This window comes from Balaenoptera acutorostrata, chromosome 16 (assembly GCF_949987535.1).
Source record: "Balaenoptera acutorostrata chromosome 16, mBalAcu1.1, whole genome shotgun sequence".
In the NCBI taxonomy this organism is placed as follows: domain Eukaryota; kingdom Metazoa; phylum Chordata; class Mammalia; order Artiodactyla; family Balaenopteridae; genus Balaenoptera; species Balaenoptera acutorostrata.
Genome location: NC_080079.1, coordinates 48297722 through 48313908, shown reverse-complemented (window position 1 = coordinate 48313908; position 16187 = coordinate 48297722). Strand labels below are relative to the sequence as shown.

General features: G+C 50.3%; 1 protein-coding gene across 1 annotated transcript in view; it reads left to right on the top strand.

Moving 5' to 3' along the window:
• CHAT (choline O-acetyltransferase) overlaps positions 1–15042 on the top strand; it is a 49786-nt gene extending 34744 nt beyond the window's left edge. Inside the window, exons 9-15 of the mRNA XM_007178717.2 lie at positions 555–655; positions 1533–1661; positions 4561–4683; positions 7646–7787; positions 7943–8005; positions 12906–13043; positions 14773–15042. Coding sequence (XP_007178779.2) covers positions 555–655; positions 1533–1661; positions 4561–4683; positions 7646–7787; positions 7943–8005; positions 12906–13043; positions 14773–15042 — 966 coding nt within the window. The remainder of the gene's footprint in view (positions 1–554; positions 656–1532; positions 1662–4560; positions 4684–7645; positions 7788–7942; positions 8006–12905; positions 13044–14772) is intronic.
• The last annotated feature ends 1145 nt before the right edge of the window (positions 15043–16187 follow it).

Genomic DNA, 16187 nt, shown 5'->3' with positions numbered 1-16187 from the left:
AATCTGCACACCATCCAAAATGGATCATTATCTTTCATTACTCATTTAACAAAATTATTAAGCACCTACTATGGGGCGATCCTGGGGATAATATCAGTGGTGGCCAAACACACAGGGTCCATCAGACACATAATCACACAAAGCAGACCAGGATGGTGGCCCTGATGTGCACCGTGAAGGGGAAACAGGGCTAACAGGAGCCGAAGGAGCTTGCCCAGGACCTGAGGAGGGTGTGCACCGCCTCGGAGTGAGCTCTTAGGAATCGCTGGGCTACTTGAGCCGGGGAGCTTTGGGCTCCACCTTCACTGCCTGGGGCATTTCTGGGAAGGAGGTCACACAGTTTAGAGCTGTCTTGAGGCTCCCATACTCTCAGGCCATGGCAATTGCATGCAGCGTTCTTTTCAGGAAATGATGTGCTTTGGTGTCCCTAGAGGAGAGTTTCCCCCGAGAGGTGGGGGCAGAGGGAGAATGCGGGGTTCCTGACCTGGGGCCCAGGGGCTGGTTTGAAATATTGACTGTCCCAGAGGTCCACTCACTTCTCTTTCCTATTGCAGTTTGTGGTGGGACGAGACGGCACGTGTGGCGTGGTGTGCGAACACTCCCCATTCGACGGCATCGTCCTAGTGCAGTGCACAGAGCATCTGCTCAAGCACATGTGAGTCTGGAGGCAGAGCCCCTCCCGAGCAGCCAGAGGAGGCAAAGCCAGACTGCCAAGCAGCCGCCAAGCTAAATGTGGGCGGCCGCTGGGGGGCCACGCTAGTCTGGAAAGTGTCTTAGCAAAAGATGAATTTGAAAAACAACCTGAACAAGGCATCACATGCTTTATCGGTCATGGACAGAAGGGGCAGACTGAGCAACAGGTTAGGGGCAGTTAGGGCAAGGCTTGGCCAAGAATTCTCAGCTTTAAAGGAACACCTGCTTTGGTCCAGGGAAGTCCAGGTCGATGTCTTGCTTGTCCAGAGTCAGGGCTAAGCCTGCTGTTGACCCAGCACAGAGGGGAGGTCTCTGAGCTGCACCTCTTTCCTTTCCCTTGGCCTGGGTCTGTCTCTCCAACTCCCATCCTGGACAGACTGAGTACTTCTGTGTCCCTTAAACACACCAGGTTCCTTCCTCCATTCACAATTTTGTTCATTCTCTCCTTCTAGGATCTTCTCCCTGAATCTATAAGTTCTTCCATGATTTAGGAACTCTTCAGGATCACTGAAAACCCAAACCTGCCCTCGTAAACAGAACAACACAATTTGCTTGTTCCATTTGTCCCCGAGTGTTTTTTAAGAGTTAGTGGTGTAGCGTGGTCAAATGGAAAACGTGGAAAGAAATACTGGGCTTTGGAGTCAGGTGGAACCGGATGGAATCCTAGCTCTGCCACTCACTAATTTAGGTGGCCTCTCTGAGCTTCAGTCTGTTCAGCTCTTTCATGGTTTGGGGGGCAAATCAAACTCCACCAGCTAAGATGACTGCAGCACAAAGAAACAAGCTGCCCGCAGCCCCCCAGCTTGCGGGCCACAGGAGGTCACCCCTTTGTCCTGCAGGGTGAAGACCAGCAAGAAGATGGTCCGAGCCGACTCGGTCAGCGAGCTCCCAGCACCCAGGAGACTGAGGTGGAAATGTTCCCCGGAAATTCAAGGCCTCTTAGCCTCCTCGGCAGAAAAACTTCAACAGTAAGGAGAATCCCAGGTCTTTGGGGGTGATGCTCCAGGGGTCATCCTACAACGCCCCCGCCCCACCAGCTGCCAAGGCACCCTGGAAGCTTCCAAAGACCCCAGCCCCTCTGCCTCCTCTCACCTGCCTCTGCCCACCCCCTCATGGAAATGTAAGCAAACTAAAGGGGAGTTATAACTCTTGGGGAAATAACCTTGCTGAAGTATCCATCATTTCCATAAAATGCAAACGTGAAGCTATTTTTTTCTGCAGGTTTCACCTGACTGAGCAGAGTCAAGGCGGGGAAATCATTCTCTGCTTTCAGGGGAGTCATAAACAACTGGTTTGAATAGGTCATTTGAATCCAAGCTATTTCAATTTGCTTGAATTTACACTGCAACTTGACAAGGGGCTTTTTTCCCAAGGGCCATGCTGGCCCTAACGGGACCTAGGCAGGAGGGCCAGGGATGGATGCGAGCCCTCGCTGACAGTGGCAAGGTGTGCTGGGAGCCACGGGATGGCAACTAGATCTGGACTTTGGTCGTTCATTCCCTCATTCAATAAGTGAGCATGAGTACATTGATTCATTCTTTCATTCATTCATTCATCAAACACGTGTAGAGCTCTGGTGTGTACCAGGCCTCTGGTAGGGCTCTGGGGACACAGAGAGCAATGTGCCATGGGGCCTGCCCTCCATACTTTAGTGGAGGAAGTAGACCCCCAACACAAAAATATCAGATGCAATAAGCCCCAAAACCAGAGAGAGGCATTCGAACCTGAACACACAGAGGACACGGGAGCTGGGTTCTGCCAGGATGTTGAGCAAGGGCTTTACAGAGTTGGGCCTTGAAGGATGACTAGGAGTTCGTGGTACCAGCAGCTGGGGGAGAGATAGGTTCATAAGAGATCAGGCTGGTTTGGAGGCCAGCAAGTGAGAGAGTGTCCAGAGTTGGGGCAATAAAGGGAAGTCAGGGTCACATTGTGAAGAGCTTCATGTCCTTATGTTATGGGGGCTGGAAGCCGTCCTGCAGCAGTGAGGAGCCCCTAGAGGATTTTTTTTTTTTTTTTTTTTTGGCTGTGCTGGGTCTTCGTTTCTGTGCGAGGGCTTTCTGTAGTTGCGGCAAGCGGGGGCCACTCTTCATCGCGGTGCGCGGGCCTCTCACTATCGCGGCTTCTCTTGTTTCGGAGCACAGGCTCCAGACGCGCATGCTCAATAGTCGTGGCTCACGGGCCCAGCCGCTCCGCGGCATGTGGGATCTTCCCAGACCAGGGCTCGAACCCGTGTCCCCTGCATTGGCAGGAAGACTCTCAACCACTGCGCCACCAGGGAAGCCCCCCCCTGGAGGATTTTGTGCATGGGGTTTCGGGGAGCCAGCGAGGAGACTGTGGGAATAGCACAGGTGAGCAGGACAGAACGTGGCCAGGCTCAGAGGCCGAGGGCTGGGGAGGATGAGTCCACAGCGAGCTGCTGGGGAGGTTGAATGGCTTTCCACGGGGAGGAGGAGAGGCCTCAGGTGTTCATCTGTAAAGCGGTGCTCATATCTCAACTCTACAGGGCTGTTCTTGGGACACACAGGCTGCTAGGAGAGTGAACTGGTGGGCTGGTGAGCCCTGGGCCGAGGAAGGAGCCGGTTTACTTTCAGGGATTCAAGCAGGTGTCACGCGGTCCCGAGACCCCCAGCTTCCCTTTCTGGAGGACCAGAAAAGCCAAGAGAGGCATGTGGGTGGGGAAGCAGGAGGAGCTGAGGGGGTTCTTGAGCCGCCATGGAAGGCAGGTAGGGTCTGATGGCCAGGGCTTGGACAAGAGGTTCCCAGGTGTCTGTGGTGACAGTAAGCTCAGCCTGTTGGGGGACGGTGGGTCAACAGGCCCGACTGAGCAGTGAGTTCCCGTGAGCACTGGGCCCTCTCCGAGTCCTGACGGGTCCCCGGAGCCTGGCATGGCCCACCGAGAGCTGAGCTCACATGGCTGGAGGAATAATTCAAGGCAAGGCAGGCAGGGAACAGCAAATCCTGAGGGAGTGTGGGAGGGGGGTCAGGGCTGCCCACCCAGGGCTCTGCGTGCGCACACACACACCCGCGGCTGGTGGACGGGTGGTGAGGACCTTGCTGGACGTCGCTTCAGGCAGCAGTCAGCCCGGACCCCAGACTCGTTGTGAAGGAGGAGACTGGTCAATATGTGAGGGTGGGCGTCGGGGGAGACCAGCGCTGAAAGGTCTCAGTGTGGACTCAGGGACTCTTCCTGCTGCTCTGACAACGATTCATGAGCAGCAAAGACCTACGCATGTCCGGGGAGGCTCAGCAGCATTTTCTGGGTAAAATGGGTTTTCAGTCACCAGCAAAGCCCAGATGAGCAGCTCTTGCTGTGGTGACCGTGACCAGCGGCCAGGCTCCAGACCTTTCTTCCATAGCACAACAGGGATGAGTCTCAGCGAGGAGATGCTGCTTGCAGCCATCAGAAAAACGGGCTTTTCCCTGGACATAGGGGATTTGCAGGTCTGGCAGGATGGCCGGGATGTCAAAAGAATCCATAGGGATGCTGGACACACCTTCCCAAACAGATCAGATGCATGGCCTCTTTCAGGCCTTCTTCTGTGGGCAATGAATTCTTAGGACTTTGTAGGCAGTGTTCTCCCTGCCCATGCAAATGTCCCTCGTGCTTCCGTGTCCTTCTCTGCAGCCAGGCCCACCTCCCCTACCCCCAGAGCAGGGCCACTGCCCAGCCAAGCCTCAGCTTTAGCTCAGAGTTACCCTGCTTGGCGTGCCTTCTGCCACTTCCAAACGTCAAGGCCTGTCTCTGACAGTGCACTGGATATCTAGCGTGCTGGGACGTAGACCAGGATGGAGAAACTTCGTTAGACCCTGTGGTGAATGCATTCTATTTTGCATGTGATGAATGCATCTTTTCTTTTTCTTCCACAGAATAGTAAAGAATCTCGACTTCATTGTTTATAAATTTGACGACTATGGGAAAACATTCATTAAGCAGCAGAAGTGCAGCCCCGATGCCTTTATTCAGGTGGCCCTCCAGCTGGCCTTCTATAGGTAAGCACAGCCTGCCAAGGTGGGCTGACTGACAAGCTACTCTAGAGCCTAGAAGCATCTTGGAGGGAGAGATGACTTACTGTGGGCCTAGAGGATGGCGGTATGATCAGGGCAAGCTGCATGGAAGGAGGTGTCACCTAACTGGGTTTCAAAGCGTGAGTCCAACCTCAGAAATGAAAAGAAGGATATTGCAGTCAAGAAGCTGGCGAGCGATGGCCCAGGGGCACAGAGCTCACAGGGAAGGAACACAGAACTCACAAGGGCCAGGCAGGGGATGAGGACGTCAGGTAGAGAGGCTGCTTCTCCTCCTGATCTCACCCAGCCCACCTGGGTCCCTGTATTATTGTGACCTGTTACTCTCCACGTTTCCTGGCCTTGATAAGGAAACGGAACTAGCATCCCCACCCTGCCCGCCCCGGCAAAGGGGTCAAGTCAAAGATTTGGGGCTTGATTTGTCTCTGTCTCTCATTCCCCTCATCCCCATGTCAATTCTCCTCCAAATGTCTACCCTCCATCCTCTTCCCTTCACCTCCACTGCCATCAGCCCCTCCCCAGCCCCCATCATCTAGTGCTTGGTCAACTGTAGCATGCCCTTGGGGGGGGTGTCTCTGCTTCCACTCTTGTCCCCTATAATCCTGTCTTCATGAAGCATGAACTTTGAAATATGCAAATCAGTCTTTATCACCTACCATGTTTCCCTTCACACTTAGAACAAAGTCCAGCTCCCTGAAAGGCTCCCTGTGAACCAGCCTTCCCTGGGGCCCTGCCCCCAACCTCTCTTCTGCCTCCAGATCTTTGCTGTGGCTCTGCCTCTGCCCACCCACCTGTCACCACTGCTCTTCACATACCAGCTCCTTCCCACCGCTCAGGTCTCAGCCCAGGTGTCAGCCCTCAGAGGCCACCTCGGGGCCCCTTGCCACCCAGTTCTCTGTCACAGCATATTGTGCTCTTTTTCCTTCATGGCAGTCATTATTCATGTGGACTCCCTTGTTCATTGATCTGCTGACTTTGTTTTCTAGACTGTCTCCCCCAGGCATGATGTTCTGGGTATCTCGCACTCCTGGGACAGAGTAGGCATCAGGGACTGTCACAGACATGAGAAGACACTGCAGGAGTTTTAGCCCAGGGTGGCACAGTGAGGTGTGTGGTTTAGACAGATCTCTATAGTGGTAGCTGTGTGTTGGGGAAGGGATGCAGTGTAGGGAGGTAAGGGTTGAAGGCAGGGTTGGGAGCCTAACTGGTCTTTTATAGGAGGCGAAAAGTAAAATGCAAAATAGATCTTCCTCAAGACAGGGCTGGTCCCTGTTGGTTTCAGTGTTCCAGAAGCAACAGCTCAGAAACTGGCACGGGCGGTAAATAGCACTATGCCCCCACCAGAACCTGCTTTCGGTTTGCAACCAGGGGAGGCATAAAGCGACCTTGGAGAAAGCCAGGGCAAGGAGGTGTCACTAACGAGCAGGCAGCATCCCAGAGCCCAGTGTCCCATGCAGGGGGCTGTGACTCATGAGGAAGGGAGTGCAGCCACTCTGTCATCTGTCAGGCTGACGTCACCCCACACGAGGATGGGCTCATCGCCAGGACATGGAGACCTCGCCGGCAGGACCTGGCCTCTGGAACTGCAATCAATGCCGTTCTGATACTCAGATGGCATCTGGCTAAAATGGGCCACGAGGTCAGTGTCCTGCTGGTACCATAATCGGGGACACTGCTGCACTGGTACCCCCCTGGCAAGCACTTCAGAGCTTCAGATCCAAAGCCCAGAGGGGCTGGTGGGCACTGCATAGAGCCTCCCAACTCCAGCCTCCAGGGATCTTTGCTGTCACTGGACATGGCCAGGAATAGATGTGGCCAGAGGCTCCCGGGCTCATTGAATAGGCAAAATATGACCTGCTGCCCATGGAATGCATTCTTCAGAGTTTCAGCTATAACAAAAAAGATATTTTTTAAATCTGCTCCTAGATTCAGCAGAAACCTGGAAGCTACCTAAATTGGGGTTGATCAGCGACCAGCCAGTGATGGCATCTACTTTTGTGCTCGGCATGGCATTTGCCCCCAGGGGCTAGAGAGATACAGGAAATGAGCTCCCTGCCAGAGTCTTGGAGAAATGAGACATAAGTGTACAGAAAATGCCATTTGCTTGGCAAGCCATATGGTGCCAAGCACTGTGCCAAATCAGACTCGGCCTTCCCTCCTGCTGGAGCTCACCCAGGCTGGGAGAGACATGCCCCGAGGAGGCCAAGATACAGGGCCCCAACTTGCTGTGTGACATCGGGGTGTCACTGCCCGTCTCTGAGTTCTGTGTCTTTCCCCTCCCTGACCCCAACACCAACAACTTTCCTGACTGGTGAGAAGGGCATGTGCCAGCCTGGTGTGCAAGGCGGAAAGACTTGCTCTGGCTGGTGGGGACAGCAGCCACTGCTCTTCTGGTCACAGACGTGAGGGAGGAGAGGCACAGCCCTTGTGCCCATGGGTCTGTTTGGAAGCCCTGCTGCCCCTGGACGGTGAGCCTCTGCAGCGGCTGACACCCACGGCCACTAAGGCCCCCTCCCTGCCTCGATCCGTAGGTCATGCTTGAATTGTTTTTAAATAAAACAGGATTCCCTCAAGAGTGCGAATGATGAATTAGTCCATGCTGTGCTATTAATCAAACACTCATTGGATCTCACAGAAAACTCTAGGTTTCCCACCAGACTGGGACTTTTAAAAAACTACCAGTCACGTCTTCCTTATTTTATATCCACACAGTATCACCCACGCAGGAAAGTGTGCTCAGCATTTCGTATCCGAGGCTCCCCGACATTCATCTTTGGGGAATCTCCTCCAGAATTCTATTAGCGTTAAAATGAAATACTGTGCAGAGCGAAGGCAGGATTGTAAAAGTAAGGGCAGCCGAGGCTATTTCAGCGTTTATGACTCCCTGAGAAGGCAGCACCGTCTGCCATTCCTCCTGCATCCCGTGCAGGCTCCACAGGAGACTCGTGCCCACCTACGAGAGCGCGTCCATCCGTCGGTTCCGCGAGGGACGGGTGGACAACATTCGATCAGCCACTCTGGAGGCGCTGCGTTTTGTGAAAACCATCACTGACCGCACGGCCACCATGCCGGTAAGTCCTGCTGGCCCGAGGAGTCTCAGGGGGGACCAGTGAGGCGGCTGTGGACCGCCTGTCCTCTCGGCCCCGAGACAACCAGCTCCTTTAGCTTGTCTGCCGCTGAGCAGCCTCTTAAAGCCCCATGCGCTGTGTCTCTGGTCCATTTACAGGATTCAGAGAAGCTACTGCTCCTGAAGGATGCCATCCGAGCCCAGACCGAGTACACAGTCATGGTGAGTGACCTCGCCTCAGCTCAGGACTGTGGGCTGTGCCCAGACCTGGGGCCTCGGCATGGGCTCTGGGTGACAGCCGGGTCACCACCTGTGCAGCGACTTGGTGAGGGCACCTTCCCTCTCAGGTCCTCCTCTTCCTTATTTTTAGAACCTGGGTAACACACCACTCCTGGTTTTTACACGGATTTTACAAGAATACAGTGAATGGGCTTTGAAACAACAACAACAACAGTAATAATAGCACCAACATGTATAGCACTTTACAATTTATACAAGAGAGTCAGATGTGTGGTGGTTTGCACACTTGGCACAATCTCAGATGAGGCGGTATTTATTCCCACTCAGGACTAGTTTTGTCTTCTTATTCTCCATGTATTTATTTATACTGCCTGTGAATAAAAAATATATATTTGCTGAAAGTTAATGGTGAAATCGAAATTGTAAGGGAAATGTTTCCCTAGTTTAGGGAAATAATATATTTTCTAGCACTGCAAAGCCATCATTTGCATACAAACAGAATAAGCTACTACTTGGGCTGGTGATCAATGTATTAATTGCAAATCATTCTGATACAGTCTTTGAAGGATCATATAATCTATGAAAAGGAGTTGACTGATTGCACTCTATATACTTGAAAGCAAGCACAACATGTATCTGGGTTTTAGAACTAGCCAATGTAGGCTTTTCTGTAATTCAGTTGCTAGGTCCCTGATTCATCGGAATAGCTAAGTGTTTGTTCTGTTTGGGGAAAATCAAGCTCGCTGTCATGTATTCAGTGGGTATCCTTTGTTTTCCCGCTTTATGCCAGGCAAGGCCCTGGGTACTAGGAAATAAAAAATGAAGCCCTGTGCTTGGGGAGCGTACTGTGTAGTTGGGAGAAGAGGCCTTACGTGCTTCAGGAAGTAGCAGAGAATATGGAGGAGCAAACTCCTTCTTCTGCTTGGGAGAGCCAGGAAGACTTTTCAGAGGAAGTGGTGCTTAATAATGAGACTTGAAGCATGAAGAAGTGCTTGTCAGGTGGGTATAGAAGGGAAGGATGGCCCCAGAAGGGAACAGCATGTGCAAAGGCAAAGAGTCTTGAGAGAATAAGACATATTGGAGGAAAAGCAAGTAGTTCCATGTGTGCAGCTTGCAAAGGACAGAAAAGCAGGAAAGCTCATGATGCTGGATTTACCTGTCACAAAGCTTACCCTGGTGACAAGGTAGAAGGACTGGTTGGAGCGTGGGCTGGTCTGCCAAGAGACAGAATTAGGGACCTATATAATGTTTAGGGGGAGCTGGTAAAAGGACTGACGTAGAGCAGGGGCAGGGGGTGTTGAAGAGGAAGACAAACTTCTGATCAAACATGGTGAACTGAACACAAGGGTTTACTGTCACTCCCTCTAAAACCCTCAAAAACATCAGCAAAGGGGTGTTTTTAAGCCATAAATACACTAGAGCAAAGAGAAAGGGAAAGGAGATGACAACAAAGTTTCAGAGCTGGAAAGTAGAACACATGGCATCTGACTTAGCAGACCAGAGAAAGCTGAAACCCAAGCAAACAGTGAGGGAGACCCAGGAGCCCAGTGAAGTGCACTGCAGAACCTCAGAACGGCTCAGGTGTTGGAGGCTCCACCAGAAGTAGGAGTGCATGTGGAGCTGAAAAGAAGAGGATTCGCTGATGATCTATATGAGAAGCAGTTAGCCCCTCAGTTCCTCCTTTGACCTTAGTGTTGTCCAATTTCCTTGGTATGAAAAAGAAAAGAGTCTGAGGGGAAATAAAATCAAATACAAAGATCGGGAATAAAAACGTAATTGGGCTTAACATCACTGGAAGGTGGAAGATAGTGAAACAATGCCTTCAAATTCTGAGGGAAAATGATTTTTAATGCATATTCTATACCCAGCTAAACTATCAAATTTGAAGCTAGAATAAAGACATTTTATACAGATAAGGTCTTAAAATTTTTACTTATTAAGCTCTCTTTCTTGTAAAACTATTGGAGGATATAGACCACTAATGTAAGAGAATAAAGCACAAAAAGGGAAGTCATAAGCTCAAACATCAGAAGATTCAACACAAGAAAGAGGTAGAGAAAGAGGATGAGAGTAAAGGGAGATCCCAAGTTGACAGCTGTTCAGCAGACCCAGAGAACAATCAGTCCACAGAGAAGCAAGAAGTGAAAGGAGAAATTAAATTGATAAATTATCTGATACATTTTAATGTATTAAGGGAAGTTTTACACTTCCAGCTAAGGGTTTAGGAATCAATTAGTTACAGATACATAGAAAGGTAAGCAAGTGGGAAAATCATAATTTAATTATTTACAAATTGTCATTTCTAGGGAAAACAAAAAACTGAATAAGAAAGGAAATCTAATCCTATTACACTACAGGACTCAACTGTGAATACCTGCATAATTATAACCATGTAAACACTGAATATTGATCAAGCAACAAGGAGTTCAAATGTAACTCTATTTGGGAGCATAGGAGAGTAGAAGTGTATTTGGGGAATGGGGATATAAAAGAGCCAAAGTTTCATCTTCTATAATAAGAAAACTGAAAAATGCAGTAACGGCAGTCTCAGCATGTTGTTTAGAACTAAGAAAGTCATTCGCTAAAAGGGTTCCAAGTGATTACTTCTGTGGAGTGGGACTCAGTGCTGGCAAAGCGACATAAGCCTTTGGCTTACTTGGGTTTTTTTTTTTTAACTATAAATATACAACTTTGATAATGATTTAAATTTTTATGAAAAATTTAGAAAAATATCCTCCAAAGCACTGCCATATGCTTCTGTTATTTTGACTATTTTAAGTTGGTGAAAACGACTAAGTAAAAGAGACAAGGGATGGAAAGAGGAGAGCTATAAAGATGCTTTGTGGGTAAATCTGGTACCTGGTTGGCCGTGCAGGGTAAGGGACAGAGGGAGGAAGCCAGGAAACCTCCATATATCTGGCAAGTATATTTGGTAGTGGTAGTGGAGAAAGGAAATTCCAGGGAAAGGAGCAAATGTGATCCAGACTCGCTATCACATACTCTCACAGCACCTTATGCTTTTCCTTCCTAGCATTTACTCGGTTTTTGATCACAAGCTTATTTGTATGGTTGGTTAACATCTGTCTCCCATCACACCTAAGCCTCCGTGAGGCTGAGTCTGTGACTGCTTTGTTCTCTAGCAGCTGCTCAGGCACATAGTAGGTACTCAATTAAGATCCCTTGAATGAACGAAAGACTGAATGCTGAGTCATTTTACTCGTTACTACTCATGGCTGTGATCCAAACAACCTGTTAAATCAACCCCAGTTGCTACAGTGACTTCAGAGATGGTGAAAACAGGGGTGGATTGGCTGCTGCACAGAGTAGCTGCTTTGATAGATCTACACAAATCAGTCATTAAACAGAGGCAACCAGAGAAATTTAAAGTGCATCTACTTCATAGCTGGTCTGTCTCACAGTTCTTCCCCTCTGTCCTAATGGGGCACGTCTAAAGTGAGCGGTGGTTGTATAACATGTCTTTTCAGCCCATAATTAGGTGCATTTGGAGAGACTGGGGCCTCTGAGTCATCTTTATGCATTCATTCTCAACTGAAAGAAAACAGCTGTCAAATTCCAAAACGTGACTTGTAAACCTGAACAAAGTTCATTGTGATGGGAGGTTTCCTCCTATGTGGGGCGTTAACAGCTAAGTGGCCATCTTACGTAACCATGAAACCCCCAAGAGTTACTCACAATTACCCTGATGTTGATCCAGAGGTTAATACGAGAGGCCAGATGTGGCCCCCATGTCTCCATCAGCCCCCCAAATTGCCCCAAATAAGCATGTAATCCAAGCAAAACCCATGTGCATGCTACACATGCAGCCTCCAGTGGGGAATATGAAGAATGAGTGCCCTGGCCTCACTGCCTCACTTCCAGCCACACCACCACCACCCCTGGGCTCCTCCTACATAGAAATTCTCTTACCGCTGCTTCCACTGCTATTCTCTTACCCCCCCTTTTTTTAAAAGATTTTTTTGATATGGACCATTTTTAGTCTTTATTGAATTAGTTACAATATTGCTTCTGTTTTATGTTTTGGTTTTTTGTCCACGAGGCATGTGCGATCTTAGCTCCCCGACCAGGGATTGAACCCGCACCCCCTGCATTGGAAGGCAAAGTCTTAACCACTGGACCGCCAGGAAAGTCCCTCTCTTATCCTTTGATAAGAGTTCAAATACCTGTGACAAAAAGAAAAACCCTTTCTTCATCCAAAAACCCTTGAAAATGTGAGCTGAGCCTCTGCTAAGCTGTCTAGTTCCTGTCTCAAAATTATTCGTAGATTACGAATCCAGTTTAGTTAAATTGATTCTGAGCCTACGAAACAGCAGCCAAGACTCAGGAACAGACCTCAGTGCTCTCTACCCCTCATTCCTTGGGCTCCTGCTGGAGTATGAAGTGTTGGTTGTGGTGAGAGTCTGTGGTGAGAGTCAGTGACAGCCCGGGGCACCCCTCCCCATGCTTGGATGGGGCCCAGCACCCGTGCTCCTGCCCAGATTCCTGCCCTACCTGAGAAGGTACTGGGGATGGCCCAGCCGGCCCCACTCTTTCCACTTAGAGCACGGAGTAGTTACACACAGTGAACGTCAGCAGGGACCATGCTGTTGGGAGGACTCAGACTCACTGACTTTTAACTCAGGCATCCTTGTGTTAGAACCCAACCTGCTCTGGCTCATCCTGTGTACGTAGAAATGCACAAGGGCCCAAGGAGCAGAGGCCGTGTAGTACAGTGGTCGGTCCTGGGCGGTCACCCACACACATGGTCTGCAGCAAGTACTGGGTAGGCGAGAGCAGTTAGTCCCCATTAGCACTTCGGACTAGAGAGGAGGGGAGGAGGGGAAGCCCATGTCTCATGTCCTGTTCTTTGTCCCCAACTACCCAGGCCATAACAGGGATGGCCATTGACAACCACCTGCTGGGGCTGCGGGAGCTGGCTCGGGAAGTGTGCAAGGAACTGCCCGAGATGTTCACGGATGAAACATACCTGATGAGCAACCGGTTTGTCCTCTCCACCAGCCAGGTACAGCCCTAGCACGGCCGTCACCCAAGAAGCCACTTAGTGGAAGCAGTGGGCTCTCTAAAGAGCTCGGTGTCTACAGCCCACTGCTTTAGAGTCAGGCAAGCCCTGGCTCTGCTTCCAGTGAGCTGCGTGGCCTTCAGCAGAAGGACCTGAACGCTCAGAGTGCAGGTCTCCCCACCTTCTAAATGGGCATAATCATGAATGCCGCCTTAGCAGAGGTGGGCAGGATGGGAGAACACCCATTCCGGTGCCCTAACCATTAGGCTTACTCCTTCCAATGTTGCCTGAGACGTGGTGTTCCACCATGGTGACCACAGGCTCTGAAGCCCGACAGGCCCACAGCAAAGTCCTGGCTCAAGCAGATGCGACAATATCAGTGGAAAGCCCAGCCCAGCGCCTGGCACAGACAGGGTCCTCTAATCAGGTCACAGCCATCATTCTAAGGGGCCACTGCTGGCCCAGCATCTCCTAACCAGTGCTACAGGCTTGTTCTGTTGGAGGACCACTGACACAGAAACAGAATGCAATCCATTAGAGAAAGGCAGCCATTTAGGGGAGAAATTACCTATTCCCCCCACCCCCGCCCCCCGCGAATGTCAATTTACTAAAACTCCACCTCATCTGCGAAAAGCTGGACGTGGGCAATAAAAAGGGCTGATAAAGTTGTGTTTGAGGATAAAAGCCCACTCAGTAATTTCATTCTGGCATTATGGCAGTGAGCTTGCAGACGTGAATAAACGAGGGCAGAACACATAAATTCTTCAGGAAACCATCCATGGGCAAAAAGTGCTTCGGAACAGCTTTATGGCCTTCGGCTGTTACACGGCAAATTTATCTGACAATGAGGTGACTCTATTAGCAAGACTAATGGTTTGTTCTGCCCCATTAAAATGGCCAGTGTCATTTCTGAAGGCCCGAGCACACAGAGCCTGTGGGTTTAAAGCAAACCCCACCCTGCACCTGCTCAAGAATGTGCTCTATTTTCCCTCTAAAGCCAGCTAATAAAATTAATTTAGGGTGTGGTGACTCTTTTTTCCAACTGGAATGAACATTTATGGCTTGAATGCCTTCAGAAACACTTTCTTGGTTTGTGATCCAAATTACAAAAATCTCTGCCCTCTGAATTCAAAACATATCAGGTACATAACTAAAACTCCAGTTGATGGCAATCTTTGAAACGCCCAGTGCTGGGTAATTGTGCGTGGCCAGGCTGTGGGGAGAAAATCAGACCAGCCAGGCAATACTGACAGTAATTAAGGATGTGGGAAAAATCGACAGAGAAGACGAGCCAGATTTCCTGCAGTTCATAAATTACTCCCTCTGGGAAGCCATCTAACTGTTGGGTGCCAGCAGGGTACCATTTAGTAAATTGCTCTGATTGCCTCGGTGATTCAAACAGCCCCCAGGTGAAGGAGAGGCTCGGCTGAGACCCAGCACCGGGTCACTCTGGGAGCTTCTGACTTCACAAGTAGAGCAGATTTCACACCAGGGAGGGCCTTATGGCCCTTCTTCTTCTGATTTCATGCAGTTAGATGGGTTTGTTTTGACGACTCTGGCTGTGGCCATCCATGATGAAGCAATCAGTTGATGTGGTTAATTCAGTCAAACACCCAGGTGGAAAATAGTCAAAGAGAAGCAAATATCCCATCGAGGCCCCTGGGTTGTTGGAACGCCATGCTTTGTAGCAGACTTTCAGAACAAGCAGCTTCTGACCTGTCCTCTCCTCCAGGTGCCCACCACCATGGAGATGTTTTGCTGCTATGGTCCTGTGGTACCCAATGGCTATGGCGCCTGCTACAACCCCCAGCCAGAGAGCATCCTTTTCTGCATCTCCAGCTTCCATGGCTGCAAAGAGACCTCTTCAACCAAGTTTGCAAAAGCTGTGGAAGAAAGCCTCATTGAAATGAGAGGCCTCTGCAGTCGGCCACCGTGTACCACGGGCAAGCCACTGGTGAAAAAGGAAAAAGTAACAAGGCCCAGCCAGGGGCACCAACCTTGACTGCTGCCACTAGGTTTCACCTCCTCAAACCCAGCATTCTGCAGCTGCCAGACCCTGCCGAACCCCTGTCCCAACCCTTACCCCAGCTTTCTGTAGCTCCCCTGTAACTCTGGACCCAACACACAGACCACACTGAGGCATCACACAAAGCTGGAGTGTTAGGAGGAAAGCGTCCCTCATGATGCATGGGAATCGTCATTATTGATCAAGGTGCCCTCAGGCCTGTGCACTGGGAAATAAAACCAGCCTGGCCCGGAGGTGGCCTGGGCGAGATGGGGAAGGCACCACTGCCTTCCCTCCATGGCCATGGAAGCTTAATATTGGTTTGCTTCCCAACAGCACCTAGCGTGTCCAGGTGATGTTTCTGCCCAACGAAAAAGTCACCTTATTATGTGCAGTGTACCCAAATGAACCACAAAGGAAGAGGCTAACTCCAGGTCATTACCTTGTGTCTTTTTGGGAGGAGTAGGGGGCTTTGTTTTCAGATTCAAAGCAGTCTGATCACAGCATTCAGAGTGACCTGCCCCGAGACACACAGTCCTGTAAGCACTAACCCAGCCCCCGACATACACACATACACACACACACACACACACACACACACAGAGCACAAGTTAATTTAAAATATAATGATCTGGGCCTGCAGACACATTTATCCTTTTGCCTCCCGGAAGCAGCCTTCCATTGAGTTCAGAAAATCTGGTCGGGCTAGTCTAAAAGGGAAAAAAAATGGTCTACCATTGCCCTGGAGTAGCAGCTGCTCCCTGCTTCCCCCGGGGACGTGGCGGTGACCACTTCCCCAGGGGTCCTGCCACTTGCATTTTTTCTGGTTGCGTTCCCACCCGCCTTCACAAGAAACATGCCCTGATAGGTGATCTGTCTTTTAGAGGAGAGAGGGATGCTTCGGGGGTTTTCTGCTGCTGTTGTTTATTTGTTTTGTTTTGTTCATTCTGAAGAGAGGCTTTTAAGAAAACCACTGTGACGTTAATTTCAGAATATGATCTCAGCGGCCTAAGCAGGACACCCTTGGACAGCTGGGCTCCTTTATGTGGAGGATGTTATCTAGGGATTCTGCCTAAAACTCGTGTGGAGGAGCCCAGAGCAGGGCTCTCCACTGGCCTGGGGGCTGAGGGCACAGCTGGCAG